We start from the raw sequence: 23,195 nt of genomic DNA, 5'->3' as shown, positions 1-23,195 counted from the left end.
TGGAAACACAGGGTTGTCATACCCAGCTGATGTCCATAAACATTAGGGTGTCTACAAAATATCCCAACTAACAAACTAAAACAAAGAGTAAAAAGGTCACACAGATAACCAACTTGTGAAAAAACACAAAAAGAAAAATCTAGCAAAGCTAGACTTCTAACTGTGAGATACCTTAAACCACTTGCATCAGAGGCCTCATGGGATATATGCAAATCACCACTTAAGGATATGAGGTGCTTCAGCTAAATGGCAATTCTGAATGTCCATGACTTTTTCTTTTACTTTCATTTTTAAGTCTATTTATGGACAATTTCAGGCCATTAAAGCCAAACCCCTCTAGCTGTGGATATGCATGTTTCTACCTTCTTATGACATCATCAGCACAGCACAGCATAAGAGGAATGTTTGACTTTTGGAAAACACTTTGTGCTGAAAGGCAACATCTCCCAAGCTACCTGCACAAAGGGCAAGATCTGGTTCCCCCTTGCTAGTTTATGTATCATTACCACTTTGCTGTCTGTAAAACACTTGGAGAGCCTGGAGAACATAAATGGTTGAGAGAACTGACAGCATTTATTAGAATGAACATCTCTTTATGTTTCTTTTTTTGTTCCAAAGATCCTATATTTTTAACCCCATAGACAATGCTCTCCAAGCAAAGTCTGAGATATCTGTAGTGACTGTGCTAGAACAGGAAGGGAGAACTGGAAACCTGTATTTAGAGAAATTTGGTGCCTCCAAAACAAAATCTCCCTTTTCTGAAATCCAAACACTGGTATTTAAAATGTTAGGAGATGTTGATACTAGGACCAAACAGATTTCAAGTACTACTGATTTTTTCTCATGTGGAGTCTGTTAAGAGGTTTCATGAGAATCAGAGAAGCATCCCAAGGAATTCCCTTGCTGAGACAGTAGTACGAGAGTACAAAATAATAAAAATATCTAAACAGACAGACTTTTTTCTGTGGAAGAAAAGCTCTTTGAACCAAGGCATCCAGGAGACACATCAGGAAAACAATTTTGTGAGGAGACACACACACACACACACACACACACACACACACACACACACACACACACACGAGTTCCAGCCTGTGTAGGAAATATCTTTGCCAAATGAGAGACTCTTGACACTTTTTGAAAAGACTATGCACAACCAAACATGTTATATTAATATGGAAAATGTGAATAACTTTCAGTCTGTAGCAAGCTTCCCCATAGCCACTTTGTGAACACCCTTGGAGCAACACATGGACCAAATGGTAAAGGAGAGAACAAATGAGATCCAGACACAGAAAACCTTAAGAAAAGTCTCAAATCTGGATCTGTAGGAATGTGATAATATGCATATTTTAAATCCAAGGTCACTAGAAACCTAAAGAATAAGTGGTAACAAGTTGTAAAGAGACAACATTTTGAACTAGAGAACTGTAAAAAAAATGCTTGTTATAAGAAAGATCCAGAAGTGATCTCCATAAAACTTCTTCCTTTGGCATCAAGAACATCCTGAAATAAAACTGACTGAAGAGGAAGAATAGCTTCTATTACCCCCTGAGCAAGCATGAGATGAAAGAGACAGGAAGGAAAAGAAGAGCCTGGTCTGGTGAGTAAGACGGACTCCCTAAAAAGGGATGGAGGGACTCCCACTGCCATTTGTGACCTTGGTGGATTACTTTCAGAACCAATTTGTTTGAATCAATTTGTTGCTAGAGAGAAAAATTAAAGTTCAGATTTTGTTTTGGATGAAGCACTGAATCCCTTGCCAAATGTGGAGGAGGAGGGCTGAAAATCAGATGGAGCCCTTGAATCATCATATCTCTCCCATCACACTAGTTAATGTCCTCTGCACCAGGGGGTCCAAAAATTAGTCCTCTATCCAAGAGAGAATTTGAAATCTCGTTTTTACCTTCATCTGGGAGGTTCTGAGAATGCAGCAATGCAAACCCCCTTGTAAGTTATTTATTATTAAAAACCTTCTGATCTCTGGTTGCTAGCTAGGCTTGTAATAGTCTGCAGACTGACAGCCTAGTATTTACCTATAAAACTATGAACAGGTTCAGTGGTAGCAGCCCTGGATGTGGCATTAGCAGACTCAAAAGCACATTTCAAACAGTGGGTAGTCACCTGAGACGCACAAAACACCAAGGTGCACAAAGCACATCTCCTCACAAGAGGAAACAGATGCTAACATATTCATCATATTCTCACAAATGGAAAGCATGAATTTGAATATATGAGCTTGACAGTTTTGCAGAAGCATACACTCCCACCTCCATATTTAACCAAAGCTTTTTCATCTTTGACAGAAGGATTTGCATTAACCATATGTTTAGCATTAGCTGGGTTCACTAAAGGAATAGCTGCTGGGTCAGATATGGGTTCATCATATAAAAACTTAAAAGACAGGCACTTTAGGCAGTCTCTCTCTTTCTCAATGGCAGAAGGTTGGCTGTCAGGAAAATTGCAGACTATGACAAAAACATCCTGCAAGCAGTCTGAACAGGAATAATAGAAGAAGGTTCTGGAAATTCCAGTTATTGTAAATTATAATACTTCCTCTGGTACTGGAAAGTATCACCGTTTTCCCACTAAAATGACTTTTTCATTCTAAAAATAGTTTCAGAGAAAGAGAATCCTTTAAAATTACTGGCTGAAACCACACTCTCCTTAGAATCGGAATAAGAATTCTGAGAAGATGACACAAAATCTCTGCTTTTAGAATTAATTTGAGATTCAGACTCTTGAGCCTCTTCAGAAAATGAAGAATCCTTTTTTCTTTTGCCAGAAACAGGCATACAGAAAGGGTCAAAAGCCTACACTAAACCCTGAGCTAATCTCAATAAATTACTCCTGTCCAGGGTAACAGACAGGAAAAGACATACATTTAAGTTTAACAGGAAACTCTGAAGAAGCAGACCCACTTTTGGCAGTAAAAGCCTCCCCAGGAATGAGCACAGTGTTCTGGCTAAGCAGACTGACATTTCCCTGCATCTTCTCCCATGACAAGAATGGTTCTCTCTTGCTACTCCCACAGCCACAGAGGACCTGTCTACACCCTGGTCCATGGTGGTTGTAGATACAACAGAACCCAAGTAAAAAGATGAGTAGCTTGAGAAACCAGCTTTGGCCACACCAGTCACCTACTTGTTTCTGAGGCATCAGTCTGCTGTGGTGGCAAAATAATCTTTTTCTTTTAGTCACTGGAAGAAGGTAGAACAGGGGAACTAGTAGATTGTTCCATGGTTAAGCCGAAAAAGGTGCAGGATTCCTGGGGAAGCCATGCAGCCAACAGTTGGTTAAAAAGGCAAGTAGTATAATAGTGGCTTCCCCTTTTAAAACAATGTAAAAAGCATTTTAAACACTTGCTCCAGTCCCCACATGTAAATTAAGACAGTTTGTTCACAAAAAAGTAGTTTAAAGTAGGTTTTAATAAATTTTAGGCATAAAAGTAAAAAAGAAACACTCCAGTTTAAAAGTGAACAAAATTCACATGACAGTCAATAAAAATGCTTTTTACAATCCTAAATATTTAAGTTTCAAAGTAAAGGTTTTCTGTCATAAAAAGTAAAGTGGAAGTATTTTTCAGTGAAGGGTACTCATTTCATCAATGGATCATCATCAGCCAACCATCAGTCCTCATAAGCTTGCAGAGGGCTGCTTTCTTCTTGTTAACTTGTACAGGTTCTACTGACCACAGGTGACTTAAGGCCTTTAAAGCATTATTTACTGCCATTTCAACATTCATGTGCTTTTGTCCACTTTGGGAGTTCCACAGACCTTGCAATTTACCCCTTTTGAAATTGCTCTCCAATCAAAGTCTGAAGTATGTGACAGAACAGGGTGGGACAGTAGGAGAGGCTGAAGGGAGAAGGGCAGACTTGGGTTTAGAGATAACTGACCCACCCACCAAAGTAACTCCTTTCTGACAAACCATGGTAACTGGAATCTGAAAAGACAAAGGAGGATGACGCAGAGTCCAGAGTGATTTGAGGTACTATTAATTTCCTCTCGTGTGAGTCTGGCTAAGGGGATCATGAAAATAATAGAAGCCAGAATTTTGGCAGACTTTCTGGTAGAAGCCTGAGATTATCTGGAGAAGTTCAGGAAGATTTCCTTGTATTGTTCTTCTTTATCCAATGGAAGAAAAACCTTTCCTAGAGATGAATCTAGAAGACATTTGCAGAAAAAAACTAGTGAATAGAAAGAGATGAGAGATGATTTCTGCAAGTTTTGTTAAAATCCAAGATTGAGCAGGATTTTCACAATCCATACCAGGGAATCCTGACAACTGCAAAGAGCGTGTCTACAAAGGTAAGATGATCGTCCACAGATGGAAAGATGTGAATGCTTTGAAGCCTGCCAAAAGCAATCAATGGATTCAGGCACTTTGTAGATACCCTTGGCGCAGCAGGTATAAGACAAAGAACTGAATGTTAGCCAGACAGAGAAAATTAAAAACACCTGAATTCTTTGCAAATTGGAATGTGATAAGCACCCTTTAAGCCCAATGTTACAATGAAGCTGCAGAATGGGTAACAGGGTTTGAAGGGATAACATTTTGAATTTTGGAACGCTGACAAAAAGATTCAGAAAGGACAGATCTAGGAATGGTCTCCCAAGTTCCCTTTCCTTTGACAGCAGAAAAATCATTTGACGGGTGCCAGGTTGGCATAATGGTTAAGGTATTTAGCTTACAGACACTTGGTGCAGGGTTCGATTCCCACATCAGTTAATTAGCTAAGCTTAAAATGACCCACAAGGGCCGTTAACCTAGCATTAATCTATGAACTTGAGTAAAAATGATAGCCTACTTGAGATGAGGGCACTCATTCACCCACCGAGACATTTGCCCTAAAATAGTAGGAAACAAGGTCATCTAATTTGCAGAATGAAGAGGAATATCATGGTAAGGGACAAGGGATTCCCAATGCTAGTGCATCCCTGTCAGACAAGTCTGAGAACCCTCTTGTCTGAGATAATCTGATGACACATTGAAGAAAGAAACCTAAACAGAGGGAGATATCTATATGATTTCTAGGGTGGGTTGGGGGGGTTAATGAAGAGGAAACATTTTGGAATGTCCTTGATTTTAAATGGAATATCATTTTCTGTAAGTGCACATTTACTATGAATATCAGCTTGCTAACAGCGCCTTAATCCTCTAAGCCAACTGCCAGACTATTAATATAAAACAGAATTAGTAGTCAAATGAACATGTTTTCTTGCCTACCAATGCACAGGCTCTTTCATGTGTTGTTATTAATTTACAACTCAGTACTGGAGAAATGTATATGTCAGTTTTAGATGACAGGTTATGCTGGATTCTATCTGTTGTTTTACTGAAAAGAACCACAAGTGCTACATTTGTATTTAATTTTGATCATTAATGTATTCTACCAATGATTCCTAACATTACCATTCACCATACCCCCATAAGGACACCTCATCTTGGTGGTCTAAGCTGGTAAGTATGAATATTACCTACAAAAATGTGTTAAATGCTAGTGATACTGACTTCTTTTTACTTCTCATAGCAAATGTGAGCAATAACAGTAATAACATTATTGCTATATTTCTACGGTTACAAATGTTGCTAACATACTAGACTGTCTACAAGAAATATGTGGGTACTAAGATTCATAAACTATCATCAGTAGAATTTAATATTTCTTATGAAACTGTATGGTAGAATGCAAATATAGCTTTATATAAAAATTAGAATGGAAATTGGTCTCTTGAACACATTTAGAATTTCTACTTAAAGCAATAACATGACCTACTGAAGTACAAAAAGATGATGATGAATTAAGGGAAGTCTGAGAAATAAGGAGAAAGGAGGATTTTGGGTGCAGGCAACAACCATACAGATTACATTTACAAAGCAGCAGAAATTATTCTAAGAACTTATATAGGCACAACTATTTCCTCAGTCTCCCTGCAAAAAAACCCCTGGCCTCATCCTTCCTACCCTTCTATATGAAGCCCCTATCCTCACCAACCTCCAATCCTCCTTAAAAAAGAAGTTGGACATTTGTTACAACAAAGTGGCTAAATTTGCTACCAGCGCAAAATATGCCAACCACCACTGCTTATCTCTCCATAAACTAAAACTGGCTTAAATCCTCTCACCACCTTAGTTACATACAACTAACTACAGCCCATAAAATAATCTTTCAACCTGAAACCTGCCCTTCCATCGTATCGATACTGACCACTTACCACCCAAATCGCCATCTCAGGTCTGAAAACAAAATGTTATCTATTCAGAAACCTAAACTCTCAGCTGGCCAAATGATTTACTCTCATTCTGTCTCCAAGTTATGGAATAATCTCCCTCCCCCACTCAGATCAATCAATAATCCTGCTGCCTTCAAAAAATCCCTCAAACTACATTTTTCCTCTCACTGGCTATGCCCCTGTACCCCACCTAACAACCTAACACCTGAATACCTTCTCTTACTATATTCACAGTTTAACTGATGCAATTCACCAAGGATTTTTCTGTTTGTATTCAACCATAATTTCCCAGCACATAAATTCCTTCCCAAACTTTACACAGTTTAACTATCACAAATAATATGAATCTTTTGTATGTAATTAATGCAATTACTATGTCCTTTTTTACTCAAATTCTTTTTATGATAATGTAACTATTGCAAAGACAATGTCCTATTTTTTTCTTTTCAAATTATCTTCTACTCAATTCTATGCATCAAGATTGTTTCTTTTACTTATGTATGTATTACTATTGAATTGTAATTATATAATTCTGTGTAGCTTTTCTCCTCGGGCCTCCACTGAAAATGGGTTCTTCTTGGCCCAGTGGACTTTCCCGGTCAACACATGAAATAAATAAATAAATAATAAATAACTAAGCCAACACAGGAATGGAAAAAGGAGATTTTGCCAAAAGGGATGACTGTGGATAGTAGTATACAATGAGGTAAGAGGGAGGTGGAATTTACTGGAGAAAATTGGCAAAGGGACCAAGACACTAGTGTAAAGAACTAGGGCAGGAAAGGTAACAGAGTGGAATGAGGCAAAGCAAAAATTTGGACTGCAGGTTAAGGACCATCTCCACTACCAGAGTTTTACATCAGAATATAAACACAGAGAAAGGGACGGGGGAGTGCTTAGTGAAAGGTCATCTTTGGTACAGTTTTTGAATAAATCTAGAACAGAAGCTGCTGTTAATGGGATAATTAGTATGGCATACAAATTATTGTATAACTAAGAACTGATCAGAGGGGAAGAGAGACTAGAAAGGAAGCTTACAAAGGAACAATGGGAGTTGCAGAACACAGCGTGTGTTGTAACTTTAAGAAGCATTTCCAAGTGTGAGCACGTGCATATAAACAGTGAGCACATGCAGGCAGCAGTGCCATTTTGTGAGAACAGCCAGAGTGTTAACATGTATGAGTGCAGTAGTCAGTCTATTTATAAGTTTATTTAAGTTTAAGTTACTAAGCCTTAATCCTGATGTGTTTGTATATAATAAAACTGCTTGAACCAAACCCACAACTGTTCATCTGTTTTATCCTGACCAGATGAGCAACAGACAGGAAATCTGTATGGCTGTCAAGTATGCAACAAAGCCCAAAAGGTTTAAGATTTTTGCTTGGAAGTGTTTGCATTGGTATTTGTATACCCAAGAGTTCTGAGAATTTTTCCTCTGGCAGATAGCAAACACTGGATGTGTGATGGGAAAGACAGCGGTAACTCAGAACACTTAAGAGTGTAACAAGTTGGCAGATTTGGCAGATTTTAAAAATTCACTGCAGAATATTCTGTCCAAAATGTTGGGGGAGTAATTATATGTAACTAAGAAAATGAGTCTTTTGAGCTGGGACACAGGCTCTGAATTGCCTAGACATAATAAGGTTTTAATAAGTTTAATGCTATTGGCTACTAAAAAAGCAATTTGTAGAAATCTAAACAATCGGTAAGAGAAGTACTGAATACTTTTTAAGATAAAGAAACTGGAAGCAGGATCTTTAGAAAAGGGAAGGAGCAAATTACACAGAAATAAATGGAATTTGTGGGAAAAACACATGCATATGTTCAGAAGAAGTGAGATTTAAGGGAATGCAGGATTTGAGCAAGTTATACAATGTTGAAGTGAATGATAACTGTTAAAAAGAAAAACTATGTAATTATAGTGCATGAAGATAAAGTATACACATGTTAATGTGTCTATATTTCAAACAAGAATTTAATAAAGGCATTTAAATAAAACACTGAAAAAACAATAACACAAGCATGTTTTCTTCTTTTGTGTTTTCTTACCTTTATGTATAAATCATACACATCATTAAAGAAATTTTTGATACCATCTTCTTGTCTTACATCATGAAGCATGATGAATCTCATGTGTAATAGCAGAATTAAGGAAATATCTTGCATGACAATAAAATCATTTTTGTAGACATGCAAACAGCTTTCATAACATTACTGTTAGTGTACTGACCCAAGCCTTTAAAAAAGATGCAGAAATTACCTCTCAGTGCTCTTACTTATGATATAATATACAGTTATCAGATATTACTTCATATAAAGATACACCAGAATTGTACAAATATGTGCAATATACCTGTGTGGTACAAAAAGCTCTGTTTTTGTGAGGTTGGTTATAACCATATTAATTATTTGGTTTGTTTGTTTTGTCTTTCGGCTTTTCCCGGTTAGGGGTCACCACAGCGAAACTTCGGTCCGCTAATGATTTGCAGTTGGTTTTTATGGTGTCGAGTTGCCAGCCCGACGCCCAGCCTTCAACTAAGGCATGCCCATTCAACGCATGTCTTTCAAATGCCCACTCGACTGCGGGGAGGACATGCAGACTCCACACAGAAGGCACTCCTGTTCGATTCTTGGCTTGCGCTGGGGGAGCCTCTTGCTGTGAGGCAACAACGCTACCGCTGCACCATCGCAGAATCCATATTAATTATTTGGTACCACTTGATAACTCACCTTCAGATTTTACATGATCGGATATATACCAAAGGACTTCACATATGGTAAGCTGTTTCTCTAAAGAGATTAAAGATTGCAAAATATGAGCAGTTAAAGAAATGGTACAAAAAGTGGCTTGCCACTGATTTACACTAGGCTTCTTTTCATCAGACTGGAGTGAAAACATTCTGAACAAGCAATTTTGAACGCTGTGCATTTATACAGTGCACTTCTTGAAGATATGCCATTTAAAATGCGCACAAAAATAAATAATACATTAAAAGTTCTGGACATTTTTTGTGAAAAATAAATTTCCAAAGATATATCATAGCAAAAAAATTTCAAGACATATCTAGAATCTTCAGCACTGTGAGACCACCATCTTATTCTGTCATTGAGGGAATACAACTTCTGAGTGCACAGTAAAAGATTATAAGCCATTTCAAAATTTTCACATTACACATTGGGTCAGATTCCAAAAAGACTATGATGGCATTCAGAAGCCATGTAGCTGAAACACGGGTATGTCCTTAAGGGGTCCTTTTCATATATCACATGGGCTTCCACTACAGGACTTTTAAAGTTTTATACTGTGAAGTCTCTAGCTTGTCTTGTGTCTTTTTTTTTTTTTTGCTGTTTTTACTGAATAATTTTTCAGTGCGACTTTACCTGTTGGCTTGGAGGTACTTTACAATTTGGTGCTCAAGCCAAAACTCATCACCTATGCCTAGAGTAGAAGACACTTCATTTACTACACTGCAGACCCTCACATACTGTATATACGTAGCACACAGATCACTTGGATTACACTTTAAAATCAGAGAAAGACAACCCTGTTATACACCTCTTGGATGTCAGAGAAGTGCATAACTATTATGCAACTATCACAGCAATTATACCCTGGTGCTGAGATAGTACATGCACAACATCCACCATAGAAGCAGACAGGAAAATGATAACAGCTTTTAAAAGTTATAAAACACTTTGTGGTTCCACACAAAAAGGCAGACTGAAGTGTTTAACAGGTTTTAAAGCAGTTAGTCAAATGTACAGTAAATTTTTTGTAATTTTCAAGGTATACAACACTTTTCTCCATTCCATTTTTTATCTGTAACTAGTACTGCACTGAAGCAGTTGAAATTCCGTGTACTACAAAATGCTACTTACACAACCAGTCTTCAAAGCCACAGTGTATAAAAGCTAAAATAAATTGAAACCACTCCCCTGCAGAGGCAGCAAACTGTACTAGATTTTCTGAAATACTTTAGTTCAGCACTTTTGTACACATGGACTTCATCAGAATACAGGAACAATTGCACAAGCATACTTAAACTGAGAAAAATATGTAACCACTAACTACAAACGTATCAGGTTATTTACACATGCATATCTTACATTAAAACATACATACTTCCTTTTTTTATTCTTGTGCAAAACCTTCTTGAAAATCTATTTAAAATGCTGTACATATAAATGCCACTCTTTGTTAACTACAAGAGCTGCACTTCTTATCCTGAAAAGAACTTTGGAACACATTAAATATTAAGATATCATTATGTCCTGGAGGCTGATTGGCATTTAATGTTACTTACTAAAACAGTTTTAAAATCTAGCTGATTAAGGTTCCACCTCATAGATCTTCACCAATTCTATTCAAACCAAAAAATACATACTTTATGTAATCTATGCTTAGTGTTTATACAGCACATTCTTCATTTTAACAGTATGAAAATATTGGTAAACCTTAGTTTTCTTTTAGTTTTACCTATATACAATGTACTATGTGTAATGCAAGTAGCAAAATGAACTACCTCTGTACTGATGCACACCTACCTACCAGTACTTCTCAAATTTGTCTCCAAGTGTTCCAAAATGAAAAGTAGTCCTTCATTAATAAACCACCACTTCCAAAAACCCAACAAAAATTCCCATGTATTGAGGTTTATTAAAACTTTGTTTTAACAGATCCAACATTACTTTGCATCATGGACTTCAAATTACTAGCCCCTTTACCTAAATATTCTGGTGCAGTTCACAATTTCTACATAAAGTCTGGATAACCCCACCAAAAAAAGGTTCCAGTTATCACTAAAACTTCATCTTACACTATATTTGTCAACACTATGTGACCAGAACTGCTTATGTCAGACACTTACCTTAGCTTCCAGTGTGTTAGAGGCTTAGACTCCCTAACCATACCTGTCCAACAAACTCCCCACCCAGTTCTGGAAGGTACAAAAGATGTACAACGAAGATCAGAAGACTTGGGTATAATTAAACTAGCAGGATAAGATTTACGAATGAAATAAATATAATTATCTTTATTAAACTTGTATAGAAGGTCAGCTTAAATATGAGCATGTGGCTAACAGGATATATTGAGTTTTTGTTTTATAAATTACATAAGGTTAATATGTCTACCTATCAATTCTGTTATCTTTAACATATGAAAGAGTTACTACTAACATCATTATTGAAATTAATAAATACTCTGCGGTAGTTAGCCAGAAGGTTGTGATGACGTCTCTTCATGAATTGAAATGAAATGTTGAGTTGCAAAACTATACTCATTCTCTTCTAATTAAAGAGCATAAAAAAATTCTCTCTCTCTCCCCTTTTTCCCTTGTTTACGGCTTTCCTTAGAACTGAAGGCTGCATCAAATGTTCCACCCTAAATTCCAACCTACAACTATCCACGTAAAGGTTAATATATTTTCCAATAGCTTATCCAATGAGGCTACTGTCTTTTCTGAAATTTTTATAGTAAACATTAGAAAGCAGAACAAAATCAAGCAAGAAGAATTGGCCTCTTAAGACATCTGTGAAGAGAGTCATGGATGCAAGGGAAAAAAGTACAGTTGTGTAAGTAAGTAAACTTACCATAATAGTAGATGTTCTGATAAATCAGCTTACAAAACTAAAGTGTGCCTTCCACATGCTCAAATTGTAGGGAGCACGAGTGGAGCTCCATATCAAAACATCAGTTTTCTGCCAAGGAGGGAGGCAACAGCCCTGACAGAACAGTGCCAGAAAGAAACACAACAGTAAACTATGTACAAAAGGGTGAAACATCCATACCCTACCAACATAAAAGAAAAAAACAAAGACAGAGGGGAGCTACTGCAACAGTGAGCTATCAGAACAACTACTGTAATAGTAAGTTTACTTACAGAACTACATTATGTTCAGAGCTTAGATCACTGTTTCAGTAGCCTAAGCGATATGGGTAAGTTACTACAGCTCAGAAAACTAATAAATGGAAGAGGTCAATAAACTAAGACTTCAGGTGCTCCTTTGGGGAATGGTCCTAGCAAAGTCTGTTCTGGACTTGGAAAAGGAATCCAGTTTGTAGTGCCTGTAAGTGTGTTCAGAGGACCAAGTTGTTTCTCTAGAAAACCTCTAGAGTCCACCCCTTTCCAAAAAGCCACTGAAGAAACCAAAACTTGTGGAATTTGTCCTAACCCTGCCTGAAGTGGACTAGTATGGTATGTGTTACAAGCATATGTTAGCCACCTAGAAATTATCAGCTTTAAAAAGAAGTGATGTTCTTACCATAACGTTCCACGTGAGTTGTTCATCTCGTCTTCATTCTTACACATGGGTTCGGAGCCGATCCATCGGCTCTGAGTCAGCCACTTTACTAGCTGAAGATCTCAGAATAGCTCGAGGCCAGGTCCCTATCCCATGATGCTCTCTGTCCTACCTCAGATCTAGTTTGCTGAACCCAGCATGAACAGGTATAACTCAATAAATACTCCAACCGGAGGAGTAAGAAGTCCCAGAGCAAGACTACCAGACCCCAAGTCTACTCGTTCTTCGAGACCCTGGAGTGGGAAGGCGGGTGGAAATGTAAGAATGAAGGCGAGATGAACAACTCACATGGAACGTTAGTAAGTACACAACTTCTTTATGTGAAGTTGTTCAATCTTGCCATTCATTCTTACACATGGGTAGCGTCCCAAGCACCCTAATCCTGGGTGGCTCAAGGGAGTATATTCCTGAGGACAGTGGAACCAAAGGAAGCCCTGTCCCTGGAGGCCCTGTCCACTTTGTAATGAATGATAAAGGTATGCGGCTTAGACCAAGTGGCAGCTGCACATATAGTGTCCAAAGGCAATCAAGCCGCATAGGCAGAAGAAGTGGAAACAGCCTTAGTGGAGTGCGCCTTCACACCATGCTCTAATGTTTGGTTCACTGAAGAGTATATAAATTTAATACAGTCAGTTAACCATTTGGAAAGTGTAACGTTAGAGACTGGTAATCCTTTCTTACTGTCAGCATGAGATACAAAGCGTTGGTCAGATCTTCTGTATTCCAAAATCTCAGTTGTCTATGGACATCAAGTTTATGCAACATGCACTCTAACTTATTAGAATGATTTCTGAAAAAGGTTGAAAGTTCGACAGTTTGATTCAGGTTAGTCTCGGAACACACCCATGGCAGGAATGAAGGATTAGTCCTCAGTGATACTCTGTCTGGATGGAATACTAAATATGGGGGTTTGATAGAAAGGGCTTGAAGCTCAAACACCCTATGTGCTGAAGTAATGGCCACCAAGAGAATAGTTTTCCAAGAAAGAAACTTCAACTGGCAGGATGATGCAGGCTCAAAGGGGGGAAGAATAATACGTGACAACACAAAATTTAGATTCCAAGGAGTAAAGGGTTGTCTAACAGGCAGCCTAAGATGAATGGCACCCTTCAGGAAGGCCTTACATAATCTGTGAGACATCAAATTAGAACCTTCAGCTCAGAGGTGAAAATTCGAAATTGCAGCCAATTGAACTCTAATGGTGGCAGCTGCAGCACCTTCATGAAAAATCTTAGATAGGAATTCCAGAATAATGGCAATCGGAGCAACATAAGGATCAACGTTATTTTGGGAGACCCAAAAGGCAAACCACTTCCATTTACTAGCATACAACTTTCTGGTGGAAGCCTTATGCGAAGATACAAGAATGTGCTGTACCTCTGAAGAAAAATCATGTGACCTGGCTAGGCTGGGAATTGGAGCAGCCAAACTGTCCGTTTGAGGGAACGAAGGGAGGGATGGAGGGCCCCTGACGAATGTGTCAGCAGGTATGGAACTGGGTCCAGAATCCAAGATTCCTCTAGTTGATAAGAGTTGGAGGAAGGGGAACCAAATCTGACGAGGCCAAAAAGGGGCTATTAAGATTACAGTCCTTCCCAGGCTTTTGGCTTTCTGCAAGAATTTCATAATCAGGGGTGTAGGTGGGAATGCATACAGGAGTCCTGGGGGGCAATAGTGTACGAGCGAGGCCCTTGGGCTGTCCCCCGGAAGGGGATTCAGGGCAAAGTAGCTTCTACATTTGGCATTCATAGGGGATGCAAACAGGTTGCAGTAAGGCTGGCCCCATCTTCGGAAAATCATTTCCGCAACTTTGTCTTTGAGAGACCACTCACGCGGTAAGAGAATGGCTCTGCTCAATTTGTCCACTATCACGTTAGATTTCCACCGGATAAGCATTGCTATCAGAAAGCGCCCAGTGGATACTGCCCACTGCCAAATTCTCAAGGCCTCTCGACACAGGGGGTAAGACTTGGCTCCCCCTTGCTTGTTGATGTACCAGACCACAACTGTATCGCAATCGTCCCTAGAGGCAGAGAGTCATGGAAGTGCTGCAACACCAAAAGCACAGCTCTCAGCTCCAGAACATTGATATGCAACTGTGACTCTGTCTCTGACCAGGTGCCTTGGGCTGTTCTTCCCTGAAAAAGCCCCCCCCCCACCCTATCAGAGAAGCATCAGTGATCACCGTGGCTGATGGCGGGGGAGAAACAAATGGTCGACACAATGTAACTTGTTGGCTGGTCAACCACCACAGAAGATCCTTCTTGCAAGAGTCTGTAATCATGATTAAGAATGACATCGGAAGTTGTTGGTAAGACCACTGGGTGAAGAGTAACCACTGAAGAATCCACATGTACATATGTCCCGGAGGAACTGCTATGAGAGTAGCTGCCATGGTACCTAGTAACTTCAGTACTTGATGGGCCAGTACTTTTCTTCTCTGCAAAATGTCCGAGACCTGGTTTCGGAGAGTGGTTATTCTGTCCAGGGTCAATTTTACTGTGGCAGTGGTGGTGTGTAGTTCTGCTCTGATAAAGGAGATATGCTGCAATGGCAACAACACAGACTTTTCGAAATTGATAGTGATGCCTGAGAGCAGAGAATAAGTGTGTGATCCCTGGACAGAATTAGTTGATGCCTGGAGGCGGCGGTAAGGAGCCAGTCATCCAGATATGGAAACACTCGGAATCCTAGATGCCTCAGGTGAGCTGTAACTACTGCCATGCATTTGGTAAACACTCTGGGGGCTGTTGCGAGTCCAAAGGGGAGTGCTCGAAATTGGTAGTGACTGGCTCCCAGCCAGAAAAGCAGATGATCTCTGGATGGCCTGGCCATTTTGATATGGTAGTACGCATCCTTGAGATCTATAGAGCACATCCAAATCGCACACTCCAAGGAATGGGAGAATAGATTGAAGCGTGACCATCCGGAACTTCTTCTTTATAAATGTGTTGAGTCTGCTGAGATCCAAGATGGATCTCCAGTCCCCTGTCTCCTTTGGAACTAAAAGGAATCTGGAGTAAGCTCCAGATCTTATCTGGTCTGCTGGGACTGGCTGGATGACTCTTTTTTCCTACAGCCTTTGGATTTCTATGGCTGCTTGATCCTTGAGACTGGGTGGAATGCCTGGGATTTTTTTCCCCAACAGGTGGGTTTTCTAAGAATGGAATGACGTAACCTCTGGTAACTATGCTTTGCACCCCAGAATCTGTTGCAATTCCTAGCCAGGCATCCGGATACAAAGCCAAGCAACCCCTGACCACCTCAGTCGGGCCTCCTTTCAGGAGCGCCGATAGGGCTTACCAAGGAACTGATCCCCATCGCCCTGGTTCTGCGGACCCCCTCTGCCGCCTGGGTGGCGTCTTCCATTATTATCCTCTCCTCTGCCCCTGGAGGGGAGTTCACTACGTGTGTTCTGGAAAGCTCCTTGGGACTTTTGGAACCACACTTTTCCACCTTTCTGTCCTTTGGGGTATGGTCTAGTAGGGATGGAGAAACGGACTCCTACGGCAGATAGAGTATTTCCCTCTTGCTCACACCTAGTGAGAGTCTCCTTGACGTTGAGCCCAAAAGGAGAAGAGCCATCGAATGGCATGTTGACAAAGGAAGACTTCCGCATAGGAGCATAAGCGCATCCAGGACGGTCTCCGAAGAGCTATCACTAAACCCACTGCCCGACTTGAACCATCGGCTGCATAGGAAATGAGTCGCACGGACGAGTTCACTATGGAGTTAAGGGTATTAAGCTGGGCTGTCACCTTCTCAGAGACAGCTCAATCTGTATTACCCTGCAGAGTATCTCCAAGCTCATTTAGATCTCTTTGAAGATGGGTAAAATGAGTCAAGTAGTTAAACGATCGCATAGCAAAGGTTGCAGAACTAAAGATACGTTTCCCGTATCTGTCCATCATTCTGGAATTCCCATTAGGAAGATGGACAGTAGAGGAGGTTCCTGACATCTCTTTCTTGGTGGCCACCACCACCACCATGGCATCAACTGGGACTCCCTTAGTGAGGAACATCTTTTCTTGGGGGGAGGTGATACACTTGCTGGGCCTCCGAGGGACTGGTTCCATAGTATCAGGAGGTTCCCACGCCCTTCAAGCAACCAATTCCATTAGCTTGAAGGGCGGAGTCATCCAGGAGGTGGAAGGTTGAGACCCAAAGGCCTTCAGCAGCACCGACTCATCCTCAGTAGGACTAACGGACTGCCAGTCACCCCTCTGCTTAAGGACTTCCAGGATATCAGCAAAGGAGATATCCTCCGAGGAGGACCTGGGGACCCTTCTGATTCCTCTAAGTCGGTGTCTGATGTCAAAGACTCCTGCAGGGAATCTAAATGCCTCCTCTTACAAAGTCTCTTCCTGGGAACCTCATCAGTGGGGGCTTCTGGTGAGGTCTCAGTAGAGCAAGGGTCACCTGATGGGGTTACCTGAGGCTCTGGGTCTCGATGCTTCACAGGGACCTGTGATGTAGAGGCAGAAAGTGGCACTTTAGGGGAGAAGGAGGGACCTGAAGAAGTGTGCGTCTTGGATGACATAACCCTCCTCATAGCATTGAAGGCACCACTGCTCCGACCCGAGGAAGCCGCCGGTTCCGAAGATGGCAACTTCGCTGGAGCCGAGACAGTGGGCTCCGAACCAAAGGATGGAGCCGAGCTCATCCACGCCGAAGCCCCGAGAGGAAAGGTCGGAACCGATGCATCGGGTCGACTCTTCCCCCCCGGAATCGGCCAGAAAGTGTCGTCTCTCAGACTCTTCCAATTGAACCAAAGAAGTCAGGGTTGATGGAGTCGAAGGCACTGGAATAGGCCACAGCTCCGAAGGCTCCACAATCATCAGATCCTCCTCCCCTGGCTCTGAAGGCCCTGCTCAGCTCGGAGGAGTAGTCACAGCAGGTGGGATGGTCTTAGACTGGTTGGTTCGAGGCTGATAATTTAGCCAGTGCCAGGTTCTCGAGTAGCCTCTGCACCACCCAGTCCACATCTACATCAGAGAGGGTCCTGGAAGAACGAGTTTAAGGAACCGAAGACACCACCGATCGAAGGATAGGCAATCTCAAGGTTTCAGAGACTGGCTCCAAAACTGGGGACCGGCTCTGAAAAACCTGCTTGGCGCAAGGCTCCGAAGACTGCGGAGCTGTCGACCACACCTTCATGGTATGGCTTGGAGCCGATGACTTTGGCTCCGAGGAAGCCTTAGAAGACTTTGACCCCTTCGATGACTTGGAGGTCTGATCAGCCTTGTCCAAGGACTCCTGAAAATCTGGCTTCAGTAAGCCTCTATCCACCAGCTTCCTTCGTCTCTCAAGTAAAACCCTACTACTGAAGGAATTTCAGTTACAGCAATCCTCCTGTAGGTGAACAGGCCCCAAACAATAAACACAATTCACATGGGCATCCGTGATGGACATCTTCTGCCCGCATTTTGGACACTTTTTGAAACCAGACTTTTGTTTCTCCTTGTGGTCAGACATATTATGAACACCACCACAGTAAACACTACTGACGAGAAAGTACAGTTTTGTACCTACCATAAATGTAGATGTCCGATAGGTATGCATCTGCAGTCATCACATATGGGTTGTCCTGCCTCAGGCAGCCCTTCAGTCGGCCGGATTCCAAAGCCTGGGTCCGGCGTCGGCTGATGTCGCACTTTCCCCGACGTCAGAGCGCCTGGGGTATAAAAGCATCAGCCAACGCCATCTTCTTCAGTTATTCTTGCCCCAGATGCCAGGTGCCCTCTAAGGAAGGCTAAATTTGGAGAGATGCATTTAAAAATCCAAACATGCACAATAATATAAAAACAAATACACCATAATAGATCACCCCAGTTAGCTATAAGAGGGGTAAGTACCCAAGAAATACCACAGAGGGGAAGGAGGGAGGGTAAACCTGACTGCAGATGCATACCTATCGGACATCTACATTTATGGTAGGTACAAAACTGTACTATGTCCTTCAAGGATGCATCTGCAGTCATCACATATGGGTAGAATGCCATAGCCAATCTGGGGGTGGAGGAACTATGTAAAGGATGGTGTAGCTAAAATACCCTGCAGGACTGCCGTAGCAAAGCCTGCTCTGGATCTGGAATATAAAGGTAAATTGTAATGCTTGGCAAATGTATGCACGGAGCTCCATGTAGCAGCTTCTAAAATGTCCTTGGTAGCCACCCCTCTTAAGAAGGCTGTGGAGGTGGCTGTGGCTCTCGTGGAATGAGGTCTAATGTTAGCTGGCACAGTTTTTCCATGAAAGGAGCAACAAAAACGAATGCAATTCTCTATCCATTTTGAAATTGTCTGTTTGGAAATTGCTTTTCCTTGTGCACCAGCAGCATATGCTACAAACAGCTGGTCAGTTTTTCTGTAACTTTTAGTTCTGTCCAAGTAGTAGCGCAACTGTCTGTGTATGTCCAGGGTGTGCAGAAGTTTTTCCCCTTTGTTTTGTGGATTTGGAAAGAAGGTAGGCAAGTGAATAGCTTGGTTTAATGATACCCTGGATACCACCTTTGACATAAATGTAAGATTGGTTCTCAATGAAACTCTGTCCTGATGAAAAAATAAGAAATGGCTGTACTGCCATTAGGGCCTGTAACTCAGATACTCTTCTTGCTGAGGTTATGGCCAGAAGGAAGGCAGTCTTCCAAGACAGGAACTATAGATCTGCAGATGCTGCTGGTTCAAAGGGAGGCAGTGTTAGTTTTTCCAACACGAAGTTAAGGTCCCAAGTAGGTAGAGGTGGTTTCCTTGGAGGATTGATGTTTTTGATTCCTCTTAGAAACTGTCTTAGGAGAGGATGAGGGAAGACAGGTGGATCAGTGTTGTACTCTGCTGAAATTGCTGAAGCATGAATTTTAATGGAGGAGTAAGACAGACCATTGTGGAACATTGCTGCCAAATATTCCAGGATATGTGCCATGTTCATCACTGTCGCATCTAGGCCCTTTGTGGTGTTCCAAATGTGAAATCTTTTCCATTTTTCTGAATATGCTTTTCTTGTGGAAGGCCGGCGAGCTTCCATAATAATATCCTTCACTCTCTGGGATAGCTTATCCTGAGGAGTCGTCAAGGTATTTTCCAGGCTGTTAGTTGCAAGGTTTTCAGGTTGGAATGCAGAGTTTTGTAATTGTTCTGTGTCAGTAGAAGTGGCCATAGAGGAAGAGGCCATGGTTTCGTACGTGACATGCTCTTTAACAGTGGGTACCAGTGCTGTCTTGGCCAGTCCGGAGCTATCAGAATCACTTTTGGCTGCTCTGTTCTGATCTTCAGTAAAACCTTGGTCAGTAATGGGAGAGGTGGAAATGCATACACTGTTAGAGTTCTCCAGCTGAAAGAGAGGGCGTCCACTTTCCATGCTTGTGGGTGGTATGTCCTTGAGCAGAATTTCTTCAGTTGATGATTGTGGGGGGAGGCAAACAGATCTATGTCCGGCCTTCCTCGTGATTGTGTTATCAGTAGAAAGATGTCTGGGTGCAGCATCCATTCGTGTGCATCCATGATATTTCTGCTTAGGTTGCCCGCCAGAATATTGTCTTTCCCTGGCACAAACTGGGACTGCAGCTGTATATTGAGTTTCAAGGAAAGTTCCCATAGATTCATTGCCAGTCTGCAAAGAGGGTAGGAATGGGTGCCTCCTTGCTTGTTTATGTACCACATAACTGTGGTGTTGTCTGTCCTTATTAGTAGGTGGCCTTGATGCAGAAAGAGTCTGAAGGCCTCGATTGCATGTATCACTGCCAGCATTTCCTTTTGGTTTATGTGCATGCGTAGCTCCTTTTGTGACCATAGTCCTTGGATACATCTGCCCTCCATGTGTGCTCCCCAACCGTGGTCTGAAGCGTCCGTAGTAATGGTTTGGCTGGATCTTGGCTTGCTGAAGGGCAGCCCCCTGTTCGACTGGCTGGCTTGAGCCCACCACAGAAATTCCTTTTGGAGGCATGGAATGAGTGGGATCAAAGTTTCTAAGCTGTGACTGTGCCGAGTCCATAAACTCCTTAGGTACCATTGTAGTTTTCGCATATGCAGCCTTGCTTGAGGAATCAGAAGGATGCAAGATGCCATGTAACCCAGGGCCTGCAGGATTTTCCTTGCAGTAAGCTGAGTTTGTCTTGTCAGATTCTTGAAGTAATCTGGTAGTTGTCTTTGTTTTTCTTCTGTGAGAAAGGCCATTTGGGTGGTTGTGTCTAGATCCGCACCCAGAAAAGTTGTTCTTTGGGATGGAACAAGTCTTGATTTGTGAATGTTGACTGTATATCCCAAGGCCTGCGGTAGGTGGATAGCATAATCCAAGTCCTTTAACAGAGTTTGTTGGCTGTCCGCTTGTATAAGGCAGTCGTCCAGATATGGGTATATTTGAATCCCCTGAAGTCTGCAGTGTGCAATTACTGATGCCAGGCATTTCGTGAATACTCTGGGCACAGTAGACAAGCCAAAGGGAAATGCTGAGAATTGATAATGCTCTGACCCTGCAAGAAATCTGAGGTGTCTTCTGCAACTTTGTCTGATAGGGACATGCAGGTATGCATCCTTGAGGTCTAGAGTCACCAGCCATGACCAGTTGCCCAGCATGGGAAGGAGTTGCTGTAGAGTCAGCATTTTGAATTTTGGCACAATGAGATAAGTATTCAGTGCGGACAAGTCGAGAATAGGCCTCCATTGATTTTCTTTTCTTGGAACAAGGAGTAGTCTGGAATAAAATCCTTGGCCTTGTTCTATAGCCTTCATTTGTATTAAGTTGGAGATTTGTTTCAAAGCCTCTGCCCTTTGATTTGGTGGCAGGTCTGGCATGCCTTTTCTTTTTGGCAATGTGTGGAAATGGAACCTGTATCCTTTGTCTATTATTTGCAGTGTCCATTTGTCCCTTGTAATGCTGTGCCAATTTTTTGAGAATAAAGAAAGCTTTCCACCCAAAGGTGCTTCTAATTGAGCCCTGGTTGGCGGCGTCAAAGCAAAGTCATTGAGTCTGTCCTTGTGTAGCAGTTGTAGGTCCTGCACTACCCCCTCTGGTTGGAAGTCTGCCACTGACAGCCTCTGTATGAGCCTCTTCCTTGCCCTCTACCTCTGGCACGCCTGTTCCTGCCTCTCTGAAATCTTTCTGTGTCCAGAAAGGACCAATTCTTGGTAGGCCAATTTCTGCTGAATCTAGGTGGTTGGACTTGTAGAAAATCTTTGACTGTTTGCACAGATTTTGCCTTTTCTTCAAATTTAAGACCTCTTGAGCAGTGGAACCAAATAACTTTTGCTTTTCCAGTGGAGCATCCAGAAGCTTAGCTTTAACATGGTCTGGCAGAGATTGTTCCTTCAGCCAAGCATGCCTACGTATGACTGCACCTGTCATAGCTGACCTACATGAAGCTTCCAATGCATCATAACCACACTGCAAGAAATGGTTGCTAACCTGCTGAGAGTTATGTACCAGATCCTGAAGGGATTTGCGATCAAGGGGTTCAGATGAAGACAGTTTCTTATGCAATTCATCTAACAAATACTCTTGGTACTGTATCATATGAAACTGACAATTTAATGCCCTCAATGAAAGAGTAGCAGAAGTATACACTTTTTTACCCCATCTCTCTAAAGCACTGGACTCCTTTTCAGAGGGGAGTGGGTTTTTACTAGTGGCAACTGCAACCCCTTTAGGGCCATAGGAAATAGTTTCTGGATCAGCAGAGTGAGCCTTGTAAAGAAAATTATGTGAGTCCGGGACCCTGTAGTACCTATCGGGTTTCAAAGGGGCCAGAGGAAGAGTGTCAGGGGTTATGCTAGACTCAGAGTACACATCATCAATGACATTCAAAACAGGCGGAATAGCCAAGGGTCTATGCTGAGGTAAATGTAAAAAGGTTCTTAATCTTTTCCTGGAATCAGAAAATTCCTGGCCCTGCCATTTGAAATGCTCTCTCATAGTGTGAAGGGTCTCCCCGAAGGAAAGTTCTTCAGGAGGGGAGGCCGAGGGGATAGATTCCTCTGCATCAGAATCCTCGTAGGCAGAAAAAGCCTCCTCCTGATAATCCGAGTGAGCAGAGCCATCAGAGGCCTCCTCTGAGGAGTGGGGATCGGAGGGCTCAACCCTGGGCCTTTTGTCTAGAGGGGGTAGAGAGCCCCTGATTAAGGTAATAAGGTCCTCTGCCAAAGTTAGAATCTGTGAACTAGAAGTGGGTCCCTGAGGAATAACCCTGGGATGCATAGCTTTTGAGTGTTTAGCAGCTTTAGCCCTGGTGAATGCCTTTATGGACATGGATGCAGGAGGCCTGGCTGCACCACGTGCTGGTCTAGTTTTGTCTAAAGGAATGGTGTCGGAAGTTTCCAAGACACAAGTTTCTGAAGGAAATTCAATAACCGACTCGGCAGGGGCCTCCGTGGCCGAGGTTGTCGGATGAGCGGTTTCGGGGTTTGGAAGTACCAAGGACTCTGTTTCAGCCGAGACCGAGACACTGGCGGTAGTCCTAGCCGTGGTTTCAGCCAAAACCGCGGCCTGCCTGTGTCGGTCCTTGTCTTTCAGTTTCTTTGTTAAATGCGAAGTCGGGGTCTCCGACGGCATTTTGTATGAAAAACTAGCCCCAAAGAATTCCTCTGCAAACTCCGCCCGGCGGTTTCCCTTTAAGGGGGGGGGGTCGGGGGGCCCCGGGGGAAAAAGAAGGAAAAAAAGCACCAGG

The 23,195-nt window shown here is 42.0% G+C and overlaps 1 protein-coding gene across 1 annotated transcript in view; it reads right to left on the bottom strand.

Moving 5' to 3' along the window:
- Positions 1–23,195, bottom strand: part of TRAPPC2 (trafficking protein particle complex subunit 2) — a 176,364-nt gene that overhangs the window by 79,814 nt on the left and 73,355 nt on the right. The window contains exon 4 of the mRNA XM_044072529.1: positions 8,287–8,372. Within this exon, the coding sequence (XP_043928464.1) occupies positions 8,287–8,372 (86 nt within the window). The remainder of the gene's footprint in view (positions 1–8,286; positions 8,373–23,195) is intronic.

The sequence above is a fragment of the Protopterus annectens genome, chromosome 5.part0 (assembly GCF_019279795.1).
Source record: "Protopterus annectens isolate FY-2018-M chromosome 5.part0, PAN1.0, whole genome shotgun sequence".
Lineage (NCBI taxonomy): Eukaryota > Metazoa > Chordata > Ceratodontiformes > Protopteridae > Protopterus > Protopterus annectens.
Note: the sequence above shows the minus strand (reverse complement) of the source record. Positions and strands in the feature narration are given on the sequence as shown.